Below are 17,090 nucleotides of genomic sequence, written 5' to 3' on the forward strand. Positions count from 1 at the left end.
TAAATACATTTTTAGGTAATATCAGATAGATATATTAGTTGGAAAATTCCATTCTGGGTACATAAGTAGCAGTCATGTTAGGTGAAAAATGTATAGAAGAAATTGCTTTTTCCCTTAGAAATCCAATGTATAGTTGTGTTACTATGATTAAAAAACAAACAACAACAATAATGAAACCTTTGCTGTGTTTTTTGTCCTTCCTTCCTTCCTTCCTTCCTTCCTTCCTTCCTTCCTTCCTTCCTTCCTTCCTTCCTTCCTTCCTTCCTTCCTTCCTCCCTCCCTCCCTCCCTCCCTCCCTCCCTCCCTTCCTTTCTTCCTTCCTTTCTTCTTGGTACTGGTCTTAGGATTTAAACTCAGGGTCTGGGCACTGTCCCTGAGCTTTTCCCTGTTCAAAGCTAATGCTCTAACACTTGAGATATAGCTCCATTTCTGGCATTTTGCTCGTTAAATGGAAATAAAAATCTCATGGACTTTCTTGCCTGAGTTGGTTTCAAACTGGGATCCTCAGATCTGGGCCTCCTGAGCCATGAACCAACAGGAAAAAATCTTTGCATTTTTATTTAGATTTTGTTGGATTGTAAAAATTAAACATCAGAGAAATAATTGGCATGGGTAATATATAAAACATTACAGATATTCTTAAAATACATTTAAGGATGTTATCTTCAATAGACAAATTACCATTCTAGAAACTGCAGATTAAAAACCAAATTTAGGGGCTGGGGATATGGTCTAGTGGCAAGAGTGCCTGCCTCGGATACACGAGGCCCTAGGTTCGATTCCCCAGCACCACATATACGGAAAACGGCCAGAAGCGGCGCTGTGGCTCAAGTGGCAGAGTGCTAGCCTTGAGCGGGAAGAAGCCAGGGACAGTGCTCAGGCCCTGAGTCCAAGGCCCAGGACTGGCGCAAAAAAAACAAAAAACAAAAACAAAAAACCAAATTTAAGATTTAAAAGCATATTTAAACAATTTTATTTCATGATTATGTTCCTAGCCAGATTGTTTTGTAGAGTAGAAATATAACTAAAACTACAACTTTAAGAATATCAACATAATCTCAGAAATGCATAATTCAGTATCACCAAATGTACTAAAATAAAGTACAAAGAAGGAAAGCATACTGAAACGTTTATAGTGGAAAATAAAATCCTAAATTTAAATACATCAAAGACAAAAATCTAAAAGGAGAAGAACTAAAATATGCAGAGAATTTCCATGTTTTCAGAAAATGAGATAGCATATTAGAAAAATTCTGAGTAGAGGATACTCTAATTAATAATTCAAAATGTGTTCATGAAAATGGAAGCTTCTTAGGAAGAACAGTTGCAGCAAAATCCTTGTTCTAGTTCATGCAATACAATAAACACTTTGTGAATTAAATGCAACCATAGTAAATTAGAATGCAGTAAATACTTTGGGACTATCTCAGCTTCAAATTTCTGTTATAAACTCTACCAGAAATTCATTATGTAGGATAATTTAGATGAAAGCAAATAATAAAGCTATCTCTATGGTGGATATCTTATAATCATAATGATTTGTAACCCTCAAGTATCTGCTATATTAGGGTATCAACTTAAGGTTACCGATTTTACCAGACCATTGCCTTCAATTTACCTTGCCTTTATGTCTTAAGCAGTCTTCAAGTTTCAAGTCAAACCTTACTGCATTTGCTTTAAAATAAGCTTGTAAATTTTGTTATAGTTATTATAAAACTTATTTCTACTTAGCTTTCATCATTTTTCTTCATTATTCACCTTATGTTAGTTGCTATGTCAGCCCAATCCAGACTATGATTATGAAATGGTGAGTGTTTCCATGTGGCATATCTTTTTTTCTCCATGAAAACGCTCCCTTCTCTCCTGGCTGAGTTGGCTTGGTCATCTTCATATTTGTTATATTTTAGACACTGAATATGTTTCTGGGAAATACTGAAAATTATACAAATCTCTCTTCCCAAATATTCTTTAAACTCTTCAAGTACTCCATGAAATATGAGTGCTGGATATGGAATACAAATTTAGTAATTATGTATTGGTTAATGGAGTTACTTAATTGTCTGATGGAAGTAATACAGCTATGAGTCAATGCCAATCAGAGCTGACAAAATATATAAATAATTAAATTACAAAAAAAGCCATTATTTGGGAACTTGTATGACAAAGCTTTAGGATAACTGAAATCATATTCAGGTGCAAATTTAGAAAAACTGTAGAAAAATCTAAAAGATTAACCTAAAAGATAGCTAAATTCAGCACTTACTTGCTCTTGATGTTGACTGAGTGGTCTCGAGTGCACCAATCTTTCTGGCAGTTTCCGGTCCAGACCATGTCCATTTTCCAAACGAGAGTCCCTGGGCTTATCAAACCAATCCGTTTCCTCACGTCGCAAGTGATAGGCTTTAGAGACCAAGGAAACATCAGACATTGCGACTGCAACTGATCAGATGATGGAGGGCAGCATATGCTCTGCAGTACTAACATGCACTAGGCTTGTTAACAATACACGCGTTTCAGATACTTTGCCCCATGGCATCAGAAATGTCATTTTCATTATCAGATTAAACATAAAATTAGGCTAAAATTTCACATGATAGAATAACTAGAAAAAATGATGGACACAGCTGTTCTAACAACTCAGAGCAAAACAAGTAAAGCAAAAATCACATCTTAAATTAGGATACAATGGAATTGGGTTAAGGATTGGATAAACAAATGACCAAGAATCATCCTGCTTAATTTCAGTCTCTCAAGTTCCAAGAAGTGTCTGGTCTCTTTGCATTTCACCATACATGACTGAGAATCAGAAAGAAAAAATACACATGAAAATTTCAGACACTTAGCTACTACTACATAAACCCTGTACCAATATTGGGCTACTGTATTGTACAAAGAGAATTTTCATTAAATATGGCCTCTCTCTTCATTAAATTAACTTTATTATTTTGTTTATGTGGTATCAGGGAATCAAATCTGGGGTCTCCTACATGCTAGGTAAGCAGTCTACCACTGAGCCAAGTTTCCAGCCCTAAGTGTGACATATCTATGACATTCACAACAGAACAATAATTTGTTTCTAAGGGGATCCCAAAGTGTTATTACTTGGAATATTTGTGCCAAGAGTACAAATAGCTTAATATTTAAAATATGTTTATTAAAACTTAATTCAAGTAAATCTATATTTAAAGCATAAATTTAGAATTTTGAGAAATATTTAATTGCCTTTCTTATAACTCACTACAATGAAACATTACATCGCAAATTATTTTTGAAAATGTAACTATCTTTATGGTACATGATAACTATTAAAACATTTCCACATCATTCTAATACTATTTTCCAGGTCTCTTAAGGCTAATACAAAGTGATTATAAATCCTATTTTAAATCCTTTTTTATAAATCCTAGTACAAGCAGCTTCAGTTTAGACTGTGGGTGTGGCTCAGGTGCCTATCAAGTGAAAAGCCTGAAGCTGGAACCCCAGTAAATAAAAAAATGACAATTGCCATATTTTGCTAATTAGGGCTCCTAAGTAACAGTACTTGGAAACACAATGCTGCCCCTTAAGTTAAAGATGAATAAACTCTTTTTAAAATGTTCATCTTGGACAAATTTTTGATGGCACAGTCAACCTGTGCTTTCCTGCAATTGTATCATATATAATACTATAGACTGAGCTTTCCTCTCTATATCATCATGATCTATTTTCCTCCTGTTTCTACCTCACAGATTACATTTTCTTACAAAAAAAATTGCAAGAGAGTTTCTGCAGTCCAATCTCATCATTTCTATTCTGACAAGACTGGACAGTTCAGTGTATGTATCACAATTAGTCTCGATACTTATGACTTTGCTCATTGCTGCTTTTTAACCACATTATTTTCCTCCAACAAACATGAAATGAGAGATGATGTGTTATAGGTTATTCACTCTTAGATTTGAGAAATAAAATGGTATTTCTCAATAGAAATACAAACCTGTTTTGTGAATGCACATGTGCTTATCTGCTTAATTATTATTACTATAAGATGCCTGAACACAAGGCTCATATCCTGGGTTAATTTGTAGTCCTTCAACAATAGAAATAATGTCATGCATATAAAATAACATTAAATAAATATTTTGGGAAGAAATTGGAAACCTTATTAATACATACAAATTTTCCCAATCTGTCTCATAATTACTATAAGTCATTTGAAACCGTGACTAATTTTACAAGAAAATATTTTGTGTAACTGACATTTGATAAGCAAAAATAAAACAAATTTATTATTAATAATTATTCCCTGAAAATTTTTGATTGTCCTCAACCACAAAGAATTGAACTTGCTTTATATTTTCAGTGTTTTATTATACATTTTAATGAAAAAACGTTACTGAGTTCAATAAGTCATCCTGAATAATGCACTATATGAATTTACTTGTTGTGGTGGGCTTTTGTTTTCATTTTTGTGTTTTGTTGTGTGATACTGGAGTTTGAACTCAGGGTCTCACACTTGTGCACTTGACCTATGCTTCCTGCCTAATACATGAATCTATTTGAACATGTACCTTTCCTAATTCAATTTGAAATACAATTGCCTAATGTATATTTTTAAAAAGTCTTGACCATATCTATACAAATAAGGCAGAATCTCATCTTGATTCAAATTTTGATTTATTTCCAGTTTGTTAACTACTTTTTTCTGCTATTTCTAATATTTCCCTATATAACTGAAAGAGACTATCTTCAATCCTTTAATAGCATTAGGTGAGCATATTGACTTGTTGACATTGATAAAGATGTATTCATACACTTCTTCATATTGTAATCATAAATTGCTGTTAATGGTAACTCCTCTGGTACATCTACTTAAATATATATATATATATATACACACACACTAAGATATATATATGTATACACAGACACACACACACAGAGTAAGATAGAGATCCTTCCTTGAGTGAAAAAACCAAGGAAGAGTTGAAAGGCCCTGAGATTAAGCCCCAGTTTCAGCAAAAATGAATAAAACAAAACACAATAAAAATAATCAAAAACAAGCAGATGAAGGAATGCTCTTTTATATTAAATTCTGCTTATCTCATTTAGAGACAGGAGCTCATAACTACTTGTCTCATCAGCCATATATATGTACATACCATTTTCTTCTGGGCTTCAGTAGCTCATGCCTGTACTCCCAGATACTTAGAAGGCTGAGATCTGATAATCACAGTTCACAGTTTGAAGCCAGTCAGGGCAGTAAAGCTTTTGAGACTTTTATCTCCCACAAACTCGCCCCAAAACTCATAAGTGGAGTTGTGGCTCAATAGAGGTCTAGCCTTGACTAAAAATGTTCAGGGACAGCACCCAGGCCCTCAGTTCAAGCCCAAGGATAGTCACCAAAAAAAGCACCTTTCAAGTCGATTCAAATACATTTCTGTAAATTCAAATTCGCTTTGGAAAGTTGATAATATTTTTGAACTATTTAGTATAAAAGGCAAATAACCTACCTTTGGGTCTAACATTCACAGGTTTTCAGTTTAATAAATATTTTAATTTAGCTCAATATTGCATATGAATCAAACATTTTAATTGTATATAGACACAAGAATAAGTAGTTTTTGAAAAAATGTTTTCATCAAAAGATCTGTGGTAAAAATATAGAGATTGTAGTTGGCTTTAAGGTGATTATAAATAGTAAGCAACATGAATTTTATCTATCTAGACTTTATTTCTTAAGTGAGATATTATACATGCTAGAGCTTTATAGAACACATCTGAAACACATCTGATAGCCTATAACATAAAATTTAATTGAATTCAAAGATACCATACATCATAAAATTTGAAAACAGTTAAATTGATTTAGTCTACATATTAAAATACCTGTACAAAGTTATCTTAACAAGATTAAATACAAATACATATGATTATATTTGCTAATTAAAAAAAATCCTAACATTCTAGCTTCATAAATGTCAGGAATAATGTGATTGAGAAAAATAATTTTTTTTTTTTTTTTTTTTTTGGCCAGTCCTGGGCCTTGGACTCAGGGTCTGAGCACTCTCCCTGGCTTCTTCCCGCTCAAGGCTAGCACTCTGCCACTTGAGCCACAGCGCTGCTTCTGGCCGTTTTCTGTATATGTGGTGCTGGGGAATCGAACCTAGGGCCTCGTGTATCCGAGGCAGGCACTCTTGCCACTAGGCTATATCCCCAGCCCCGAGAAAAATAATTTTAAGTTGAGGCAAAGTACCTACAGTATTGCTAACAATAGAAAATTGATATTTTTGTGGCATAAAAACAAAGACAATATAAAATATAATTACTATTCTTAACTTTTAAAGTTATATGATGTTACATAGTATATGTCATTCAATTTGTTATGATCGTCCTTTAATTCTGAATCACTATAAATTTTGTGAATAATTTTGTCTGCTTAAGTTTAAATATAAATTACTTTTAAAATTTCATGCAAATTGTTTTCTCCTTTGGTATCATCTTTTCCACATCAATTTTTATAGGCTGCATGGTACCTTATGTATTTTACCAAAACTATTTTTTCAGAGTCATTGATGACTATTAGTATACATTACTGATATCTAAATAAAAAGTTATTTTAAAATTAAAATATATGTATCAAAGTAAGTGACAAAACTTGGATAAACACATATACCTATACATATAACAACACATTGAGAATGATCTGTGAGGCATAAATTAATTTTTCAAATTCTTTCCAGATATACCCTCTTCTATGAACAACACAGCCTTTAGGTGCTTTTTTTAATGTCTGATCTCATCTAGGGTCTCGTTTCACAAATATAAGAAAGTGAAGAGCCTCCTTACTGTTCATCAACAGTCAATCTGTATTTGTGTAAGATAAGTGTAAAATGTATTAGGAAACAAAACTTAAATTTAGTAAAATATACAAATGAGTGTATTTTTAAATAGCTTTCAATAAAATTGATCAATCTAACAGTCTGGAGGGGAGAAAATATCTAGAAAAAGAATAGTTGATTCGGTTTCATAAGAAAAGGCAGTTTGTCCTCCTTTGGATCAAACTGTTTTTCCTATCAAAACTCCAGATGTGAATTTTAAAATTCACATCTATGTCTAGATCTACAAATTGAAAGAATATTCTTTAAGTACAATCATGTTTTCCTGGGAATATTCAGGCAGGATACTATATATGAAAATGGAGAATTCCTTTGGAATTTCCAGAAGAATGAAATAATACTTTCATTTGATCATAAATGTTTGATTTCCAGGACTCAAATTTCACAATGTTCCTATGCATACCACACAAAGAATTTCAAACAAAGAAGAATCAAGAGGCCTGAGTCCTGCTGGCATGGGCAAGGTTTTTCATATTCCATACTATACTGTTCCTTCATATCCAAAATTAAAATTGCACTAGGTATTTTTGTTATCCTTATGGCTTTATACAATTAAATAAGAGAAAGAAAAACTCATGTTTGTGTGTGTCTGAGGTTGTCTGAATGCTCTTGTTCCAATTGAAACACTAGGTCTCAGGTCAGAAATAGGATGAAATAAACAATCAAAGCTAAGGAAAAGCTAAATGGGCACACTGGGAAAGTTTGAACTCCAAGTAGCTAAAATCTCAAAATTAGTTCATAATTAAAAAATTATTCTAAAGATTGTTTCATATAAGCAGAAAAATATATCACATCATCAAATGAATAAGATTATTTCCAATCTCTCATTTAACGATAAACTTCCTAGTATGCGATGCAAAATGTACAAAGAAGTGAATAATAGTATTCATGAAAAAGATAAGACACATCTTTATTTAATAAGAATTGTAAAAGTCTACATTATATTAACGTTGGAAAGTGACCTAAAAGTCCTCAAAAAACAACATCTTTAAGCTATTATACACTTATTTCCTAAGAATAACATAAATCATTCTTTCACACATTTAACAAAAATTAATCATTCTAACTCAATCACTTCAATAAATGAAAATTGACCAAATATTTAAAAAATATATTAAAAAAATGAAAGAACCATACAATGGAAAAGGTTCTATCTAGCAATTTAAAGGATGACCATATTTTATTGATAGAGTCACTTGATAATGGTTTTAAAAAGAAAACACAAATTAAGCAAGCAATCAAAAATCAGAACAAAAGTATAAAGTAAAATAAATAAGGACGCCACAGTCTATAGAAAAGATAAAATTTCCACATAAAAGAAATAAAACTGAAGTAAACATGCAAAAGATGCAGCAAGAAAAGTACAGTAAATCCTTGGAGAAGGAGACTTAAGCATGCAGAAAAGTAATTTGAGTTTTGAGAGTGATGGGAGAGTTTGAGGCCCACTTTACCTTCACTGTCTGACATGGCATGTTGGAAGTCATCCATGATGAATGCTATGTCCCGGTCATAACCCCGAGTCCGTGATTCTTCTCTCATATGCTGCTGAACTTCAGGCAATGAGTGACTTGATCCAAACTGATCCCTTGTGTCTGCTGATATCGGCGGAAGAGGTCCAGCTGCAGCCCTGGCCATTCCCATTGGCTGGCCCACAGGACTGAGTGGACTTTCTTCTTCAGAATTCTGGGCCACAATTGGTATCCTTCCTCTACTCTGGCTAATGGGCAAACTAGTAGGCTTAGTTCTGGCAGAGGACGATGCATGACTGAAGGAAACATCAAGAGCTTCAGTGTCTTGAGCTTTCAGCCTTAGTGAAGAGCTGGAAGAATCCCTCTTAATTGATAAATCAAGTCCGTAGACAGAGGAAGGTCTAGAGGAAGGCCTAGACCTGCTGCCACTACTGTATGGTTTATCTGCTTCATCCTGCAGAGCTGAGCGGAGAGTATTTCCTAGTGTACCCAGTCCTGAGCCAAGAGATGAGCCCATAAACTTTTGTTGGTCTGTAATATTTTTTCGGAGGCCAAATGTGATGTCATCTTGAAGAAGCCTTGCCCTAGAGGAAATACCACCGATAGATGACGTGCTAGAGGTCATGTAGCTCGAATAATCAGGTTCAAGGTCTCTACTTTCTTGAATAGGTGAGAACTTTGACATTTTAGGGTCAATGAGTGACTTCTTATGCTTCGACTGCTTTTGATAAAGTATGGCTGCTGGTAATTGTTTGGCTGCTTGTTTTTCAAGGGTAAGTCTACTGATGCTGTACTTCTCAGATTTGGGGAAATGTCGATAGCTTGTGTCAGCATGGTAATAATGTGAAATACCTGTGAGATGGTCTAAGCTATCTGTCCCTCTACGGAATTCTTGTTTTATCTGATGTTTCAGAAGCTTTAATTCATAAGGGTCCTCCATAGGATCTTCCTCTGCTTTCACATAACTATGTAATCTGGATGACGTCTGCAGAGGTGCTAGGAAATCAGTCACTTCTTGTGACCTGCGTGTCTCAGTGGTCCTCAGGAGACGGTCTGTTTTGGACAGATCCTTTTCATGAAGGCTAAATGCTGTGCCTAGTGCTGCTGTTCCTTTGGTAATCTCTCCAATATCATCAATGAGGACATAGTTTCGTGAAGTATGATGGTCAATATCTGCATAGAAAGAATCTGCAGATATACTTGAAATGGGACTGCTTGCTATGCTACTTCTTTCCTCCAAACCGATTCTCAAGTCTAAAGTGTTGTACTTACTTCCAAGATGGGACACAGCATATGTATTATCAGTAGACACAGGTGCTATCATGAGGGGTTGATTGCGAATCACTTCATAATTTGAAGTTATCTTAGGTTCTAAATATAATGTGGTTTGGCGTGGCTTCTGTTGTATCACCATCATCTGAGATGGTAACTGATAAGATGGTTGTGGGGTTGGTGTAGGTTGAGCTTGGGGTGTGAAGGACATTGTTGCTACAGCTTGGAAAGTTGGCTGAGTCTGGTAAGGTGAGACTTGCCCGTGGTACAAAGTTTGTTGCTGAAAATGGGACTGTTGTGTATACGGTGTGGGTGCTTGGGTAGGAAGCGCAGGAGAAGAGTACTGATATTGTGTATAAGGACTTGTAGGAGGAACAAGTTGAGATTCTGTTTGAGTTTGTGGTGGTATGAACTGGCTGAATTCGGTCTGGGGAGCTGTTCTGGGTCGCTCAATGCCATGTTGACTTTCTATTCGGGTTGGTCTGGTGCTGCTGACTTCACTGTCAGACATGTAATCACGGTCCTCAGCTACACCCTGCAGGTAGGCTCGCTCCCTCTTTTCTCTCTCCTTTAATAATGCCTCTTTCCTCCTATTGATTCCCATTTCCAAGTAGCGAAGCTTGGCATCTATCTCCTTTTCTTCTTCATCTAGTTCTGCCTGTTTCTTTCTCAGCTTGGCAGATTCCCTTTCAACAAGATCAAGCTCTCTGTCTATGTCCTGGAGAATCTTGGCCCGGGCCATGGTGTTGGTTCTGCAGATTCTTCTCCGAGAGGCAGTGCCCATGGTGCTGTAGGTTGACTGAGTTCCGGTGGAAGCCTCCTCTGGAGGTGGATTGGGGAGTGTCCTCTTAACTTTCTTCTGAGTTCCGGAGGATGTCATGGTCTGAGAACCTTTTGTCTATAATCAAGTAATTAAAATACAGTGCTTCATTATCAATGAAAAAAGGCCAAAAATTAATCATTTACACTTAAATAGATTTCGGTTTGGAGCTACCACAACACAAAAATAAAATTTTTACACATTTTTAAGCTTTGCTCACAAGTAGAAATAACTGCAATTTTGTCTTTCTTGATAAATGATCATTTGTTATTACAACCTTTGTAACATTACAAGTAGGTCTAAAACTCAGGATGAAATTCATTGTCCTACTCTGTGGGTTACTCTTATCCCAGACCTACAGTGTTTTCAAATCAAATCCTCAATTCTCCAGAATGAAGGTTGTATTTAATCTTAAAATTTTTATATCATGCATGTTAGTAATTTTAGTTTTAAAAACTGCAGTTGCTAGAAGCTTCTACATGAAACAAAACAAAATGACTGCAATGAAAGTACATTGAGTCTATTTTTTAAAATTAGATATAAGCATAGTTGGTGGGTAGTTAAATATTCTTTGTTTTTTTTAATCATAACTTTGTTTCTAAGCTGAACAAGTCTTGAGCATCTTAGAATTTTGGAATATCCAAACATTTGTAAGATAGTAAAGCTAAAATAAACTCATGTTTTCATTTTTTTTTTTTTTTTGCCAGTCCTGGGGATTGAACTCAGGTCCCTGGCTTCTTTTTGCTTAAGGCTAGCTCTCTGCCACTTGAGCCACAGCGCCACGTCCGGCTTTTTCTATATATATGTGGTGCTGAGGAATCAAACCCAGGGCTTCATGTATACGAGACGAGCACTTTACCACTAGGCCCTATTTCCAGCCCCTAAACTCATGTTTTCAATGGTGCTCAAGTAATAAAAAAATGCATCCACAACTAGATTTTAGGTCTTCTTCTCTCCTGTTGTATATTCTTCATAAGAATCTTCTTTTCTCTCCCAGTTCTAAGGTATTAATTCTTCCCTTATTCTCCAAACATAGTATACTAATGCCAGAAAAGTAACAGTGACAAAACAAATCTAAGAGTATTTAAAACAGAAATGCCTATTCCTTGGAAGCCATTGGTGTATGCCTGTAATCCTAGGATATTAAAAAAAATAGTAGTTTGAACACAACTTGGACAAAAAATATTCACAAGATTTCATCTCCACAGAAAAAGCTGGGTGTAGAAGAATTCACTTGTCATTCCAGCTATGGCCAGCCAGTGGGAAAATAAGGACCCTATTTCAAAAACAACTGGCACAAAAGGGATGGAGTTTGTATGAAGCTGTAGAATACCTCCCTTATAAGTACAAAGTCCTGAATTCAAACACCAGTATAGACAAAAATGCCTTACTAATTAGACCATATTTTTCTAAGTCATTGTATCTTACTACTTGTTTAAAAAATCCTTTCTAATTTTATTTCCTTCTTTTTTTTTCTGATACCTGTTGCTTATGAGACAGCACAATATGAAATAGCATCTTAAAGACCTCTTGGGGTTTATGTGGATTTCTGACATTTCAGACACTCTGACTGCAATTCAGTAGGTCATCCTGATTTGTAAGTTGAAGTTTGCTCATTTTCATGAAAAAATCTGAAGAGAGGAGGAAAACATATTTCCAGAGGAGCTGCCTTACATGTTATATTCTCTCTTATTCTCATTATGTTTATCTCATATACTAGACACATTTAAATCAGAACTGTGATGGTGATTAAATCAGGACAGCTGTGTAATGCTATAGGCGCCAACTATAACTTCCTTCAAAAATCTTATTTCTAAGGTAAGCTATAGGCTTTTGGTAAATTCACATTCCAAATCTTAAAAAAATCTAAAAATGCACATGCTATGCCCGTCAATAACCAGTGACTGTGATTAAATAGTAATAAAATAATAATAAAGATCTTATAATTATTTTCTAATTAGCAATTTTCCAAAATATTAACATATATGTGTAAGAAGTTGTTTTTACATAGTCTTTCTTGTCCTCTAAGAATAATGTTGTTCAATAGGAGAACAAAGATTATACAGTGTTCCTTCTTCCTTGACATGCATGTGGTAGAGATGGTAAAACATACCATTTTCCTTTTCTATTTCTTGTGAAATATGTTGCTGTTCACTTTATTCAGAATGATAATTACTGCTTCTCCTTGTTTCATAGAACTCTGCCAGGCATATTCATATTAGTGAGCCCCAAATGAGGAACCGTTAAAAAAATCACAGACTTAAATTTAAGCGTGTATGGAAGGGTGTACATGTTGTTGTGGGATTAGTTTCTCTTAGGTCTTCTGATAGAAAAATAATACAGTTTGAAATAATGTATGCCAATTTTTAATGTAAAAAGAAGTGACTTTTTAGTAAAGAAGTAAGTAACAAGAAAGAAATGATTTAAGATGAGTGAGATGAGTGGATAAGGAGAGGGCATTGCAAGGAAGGTACAAAAGAAAAGACATATCACATATAATAGGAAGTTAGCCTCGATGAGATTTAAATAGGAGACATTTCCTATGTGTTGCAAACAGTAAAAGATGAACATTTTCAAAGAAATGCCAAGGGTAATCTGAAGCTGGTGAGCATTAATTTATGTGATTATGCCCAATGCATGCAAAGAGAGGAAAAAGGAAAAACATTTGAAAACCATTTAAGAAAATACAAAATAAAACCTTGAAAGCTGTATCTACTTTAACCAATCACTTTGTTTTCTTCAAAGAAATTGTGGTTATTACATACTGGTCAAATTAACTCTGATAACATGTGTAATACCTGGTCAAATCATCAAGCTGTAAATGTGTAATCACCAGCAATGATTTGCAATGCAGTCTTGTGGGAAGCAATCAATATAGCTTTGTCAAAGAGAAAACCATGACAGCCTAATTTCATTTCCTTCACTGATGTGGTGGCAAAGAAACAGATATAATTGATCACTGCCTGTGTCCAACACTCACTGTTTCTCAAGATAGTCACCATAAGTCTGGTCATGAAAATGGAAAGTGGTATGCACACAAGCCACATCTATTTATGGCCAGCATCAAAATATGCAGTGTTGGACTTTGAAACATTATATTTTGAGCCAGATTATTCTAAACTTTGTGGTGATGGTATTCTGCACCCTGTAGAGTGTTAAGATGTACTACGACCTCTATTTTCCAGATACCAGCAGTATATTATGTCAGTCAAAAATATTGCAATATATTGTCGAATGTCTCTGTGGCTGGACAGTAATCCATGGCCAAGGATCAATTTAGGGGACATACAAGATGATGTTCTCAGAAAGAGATCATGGGTTCACCATTACTGTATATATGAATGAGGAGTATACTAACATTTTATATAAAGATGTCTTAGTCTGAATGATAAAACATAGGCTTCACAGAAAAACTGGGACTTGAATAATACTTTGAAAAGACATTCATGAGGATTAAAGGATAAAAAAATATTGTTATAGTAATTATCAGATAAAATCAATGAAGATAAGGTTATCAGATTGTTTTTACTTTCTATAAATTTCATTCATAATCATAAAAAACCCATCTATTTTGGTTAGTTATCCTAAAAATGGGACTGAAAAATTTTATAGATGTGACCACTTTGTTGGAAATTATCCTTCAAAGAAGGATGAATAATGCAAGTGAAAGCATAGTAAAAGATAAATGATAGTTCTTTAGGTTGGGAAATTAAATTAGAAACTAGAATTACCAAGGTTTGTCACTTGAATAGCTACACTTAATTTGAGAAATGAAGAAAATAATTTTAAAAAGAGAATTAGACAAAGTGTGTCTTGGAAATCCCTGGGACATAAACATAGTTTGGAGTTGTTTGTTTGTTGTACTGGTACTGAGACTTGAACTCAGGACATAGCAATCTCACTTGACTTTTTGCTCAAGGCTGACAGTCTACTACCTGAGCCCCAACTGTAGTTCTACAGTTGGAAATATTTATAATTGATAGCACTTTTTTTTTTTTTGCCAGTCCTGGGCCTTGGACTCAGGGCCTAAGCACTGTCCCTGGCTTCTTCCCGCTCAAGGCTAGCACTCTGCCACTTGAGCCACAGCGCCGCTGCTGGCCGTTTTCTGTATATGTGGTGCTGGGGAATCGAACCTAGGGCCTCGGGTATACCGAGGCAGGCACTCTTGCCACTAGGCTATATCCCCAGCCCAGCAAACACTTTCTTGTTGTTCAGTGAATTACAGACTGAGATTATAATGATGAGTAAAATACAGCTTCTGCTATTTATTTATTGAAAAAAATATAATCTGATAACAGTAGACACTTAAGGTCATTTGTACTTTCCATTGTATAAAACACTGTACACACTGTATTATATATTGCCTTGATTGTACTGTGCCAACACAATGGGAGACCCACCTTTATACTTCACTCCCTTTATACTGATGAGAGGCACACATTTCACTCTAAAATGTGAATGAAAATTCTTAATACATCTTCCAGGTGTCCCAATGTCTCCCAAACAGCAGCACTTTTCAGTACTGAGAAAAATAGCAGCTGACTATAAAAACATCAGCAATTTATTCCCTGAACTGTATTATTAATAATGTACTCATAGGAAACTATGATTTATTACCATCTAATTATCCTTCCTTCTCATCCCCCCACACAACATATTTAATGTGGAAGAATTTGACATTTATCAATGAATTTTATTTCATTTATCAATTGAATCTACACTATAGTCATAGATAAGTTACTCTGAGTGTAATTGAATTTGTACAAACAGTAGATTATTCTCTAACTTTTAAGATTCCTTTAAAAATGTAATTATAAAAATGTGGTAATAGGGGCTCTGGATATGGCCTAGTGGCAAGAGTGCTTGCCTCATATACATGAGGCCCTGGGTTCAATTCCCCAGCACCACATATATAGAAAACGGCCAGAGGGGCACTGTGACTCAAGTGGTAGAGTGCTAGCCTTGAGCAAAAAGAAGCCAGGGACAGTGCTCAGGCCTGGAGTTCAAGGCCCAGGACTGGCAAAAAAAAAATGTGGTAATAGTTGCTCATTTATAAAAGATCAGAAAGTAATATAATACATTTGAAAGTCTCACACTTACAAGTTATTTTTCAAAGTTCAGTAGTTAGAGACAAAACAATTCTCTACTAAATATTGAGGAAAGTGTTTATTGGGCATCTTTAACTTCTTAATGCACTTCTTGTCCCAGTTTTCTTTTTTTTTTTTTCTCAAAGTCATTGCTCTTGGGTTATGCAGTCAAGCAGAAAATGAGTTTCTACTTCACTGGACAAAACATTAGAAATGCCATTCTGTATGACATTTATTGCCTTATATTATTTTGGAAAGTCCCAAAGAGATTAATTTCTTCTCTTTCTGAGAATCTGTTAAAAGAATTTCACAGGCCCTCTTAGAAATCCAATTTTTGTTCAGGTGAGCATAGTTCTATGTATGTATGTATGTATGTATGTATGTATGTATGTATGTATGTATGTATGTATGCATGCATGCTTATATGTCTATATAGGTGTGTATACATTTTCTCTTTATTTCCTTAGCCCTCTTTGACTCCCTCCCTCTCTACTTAGTAAATCAGATAGCTTTCCCACCATAAATAAAATAATGTATATTTTTTTCTTTTCAATAATATTGTCATATGGCTCAATAGAACAGCAACAGTATTTTTTCCTACCAACTACATTATTCAAATCTCATACACATGCCATAATACATCTCGTCAGAGTAGTATTTTACTTAAGAGTGCTTTACTGGAAAGTGAATGCTTCCTAATATGGGTAATAAAATGACAGCTCAGAGAATATAAGACAAAAACTGACTATAGAATGCTTTTGGTGTTTTTATATATCATTTCCAGTATTCACAACATAATGATAGCTCTGAATTTGCTATCACAAGTATAATTTTCGGGTACATCTTTACCACTTGTAAATTGTTTTGATATTTATAAGTCCTTTCTCTTTCCTAATCTTTGCATCAGTTCATGCTTTTCAATTTACACACACACACTCACTCACACACACACACACACACACTTTGTTTATCTATTGTCCTAAAGTTCATAATTGGATAATGAAACAGTTTTCTCTCAAGCTAAACCATCTTTGAGAGACCAATTAATCCACATATTAATACCTTTACTTTTTCTCCCAAAGTTTCTACTGCCAATTATATATCAATCAAATTGTCTTCCAGGCCTGCATGAACTACATGCTTATTACTAGCTCATTTTTTTTTCTCATCACATTCTCATAAACCTTAATTGAATACCAATGCTTGCTACGTCTCTTTTTGTTCTCTACTGTAGTGCATGTGTACACACTCAATGAGAAGAATTACACTTCCCATCACACAAATCTGTTTATTGACATATTGAGTTGTAAGCATGTTTTATCTGTTCACAAGTTATACCATATGCCTTGGTTTTAAATATATTTGGTATCTCAAGTGTTAGAGGCATTGTTTTCAAATAAGCTTTTGGTTCTAGAAGCAGAGTGGAACTTTTAAGTGTGAGTGGCAAGTTCTTAATTCAATTGGAAAGAGAAGGTTCCCTTAAAGGGCTTCTGGGATTCTAAAGCCTCTTTATTTTCTTGTCTGGTCATGTGATCTTCTTCCTGTGGTACTATCACCATGACAT

The 17,090-nt window shown here is 34.7% G+C and overlaps 1 protein-coding gene across 1 annotated transcript in view; it reads right to left on the minus strand.

The window, feature by feature from the left end:
* Positions 1-17,090, minus strand: part of Pclo (piccolo presynaptic cytomatrix protein) — a 226,323-nt gene that overhangs the window by 60,888 nt on the left and 148,345 nt on the right. Inside the window, exons 7-8 of the mRNA XM_048339920.1 lie at positions 8,330-10,517; positions 2,264-2,400 (exon numbers count right to left, since the gene is read on the minus strand). Coding sequence (XP_048195877.1) covers positions 2,264-2,400; positions 8,330-10,517 — 2,325 coding nt within the window. The remainder of the gene's footprint in view (positions 1-2,263; positions 2,401-8,329; positions 10,518-17,090) is intronic.

This window comes from Perognathus longimembris, chromosome 2 (assembly GCF_023159225.1).
Source record: "Perognathus longimembris pacificus isolate PPM17 chromosome 2, ASM2315922v1, whole genome shotgun sequence".
NCBI classification, from domain to species: domain Eukaryota; kingdom Metazoa; phylum Chordata; class Mammalia; order Rodentia; family Heteromyidae; genus Perognathus; species Perognathus longimembris.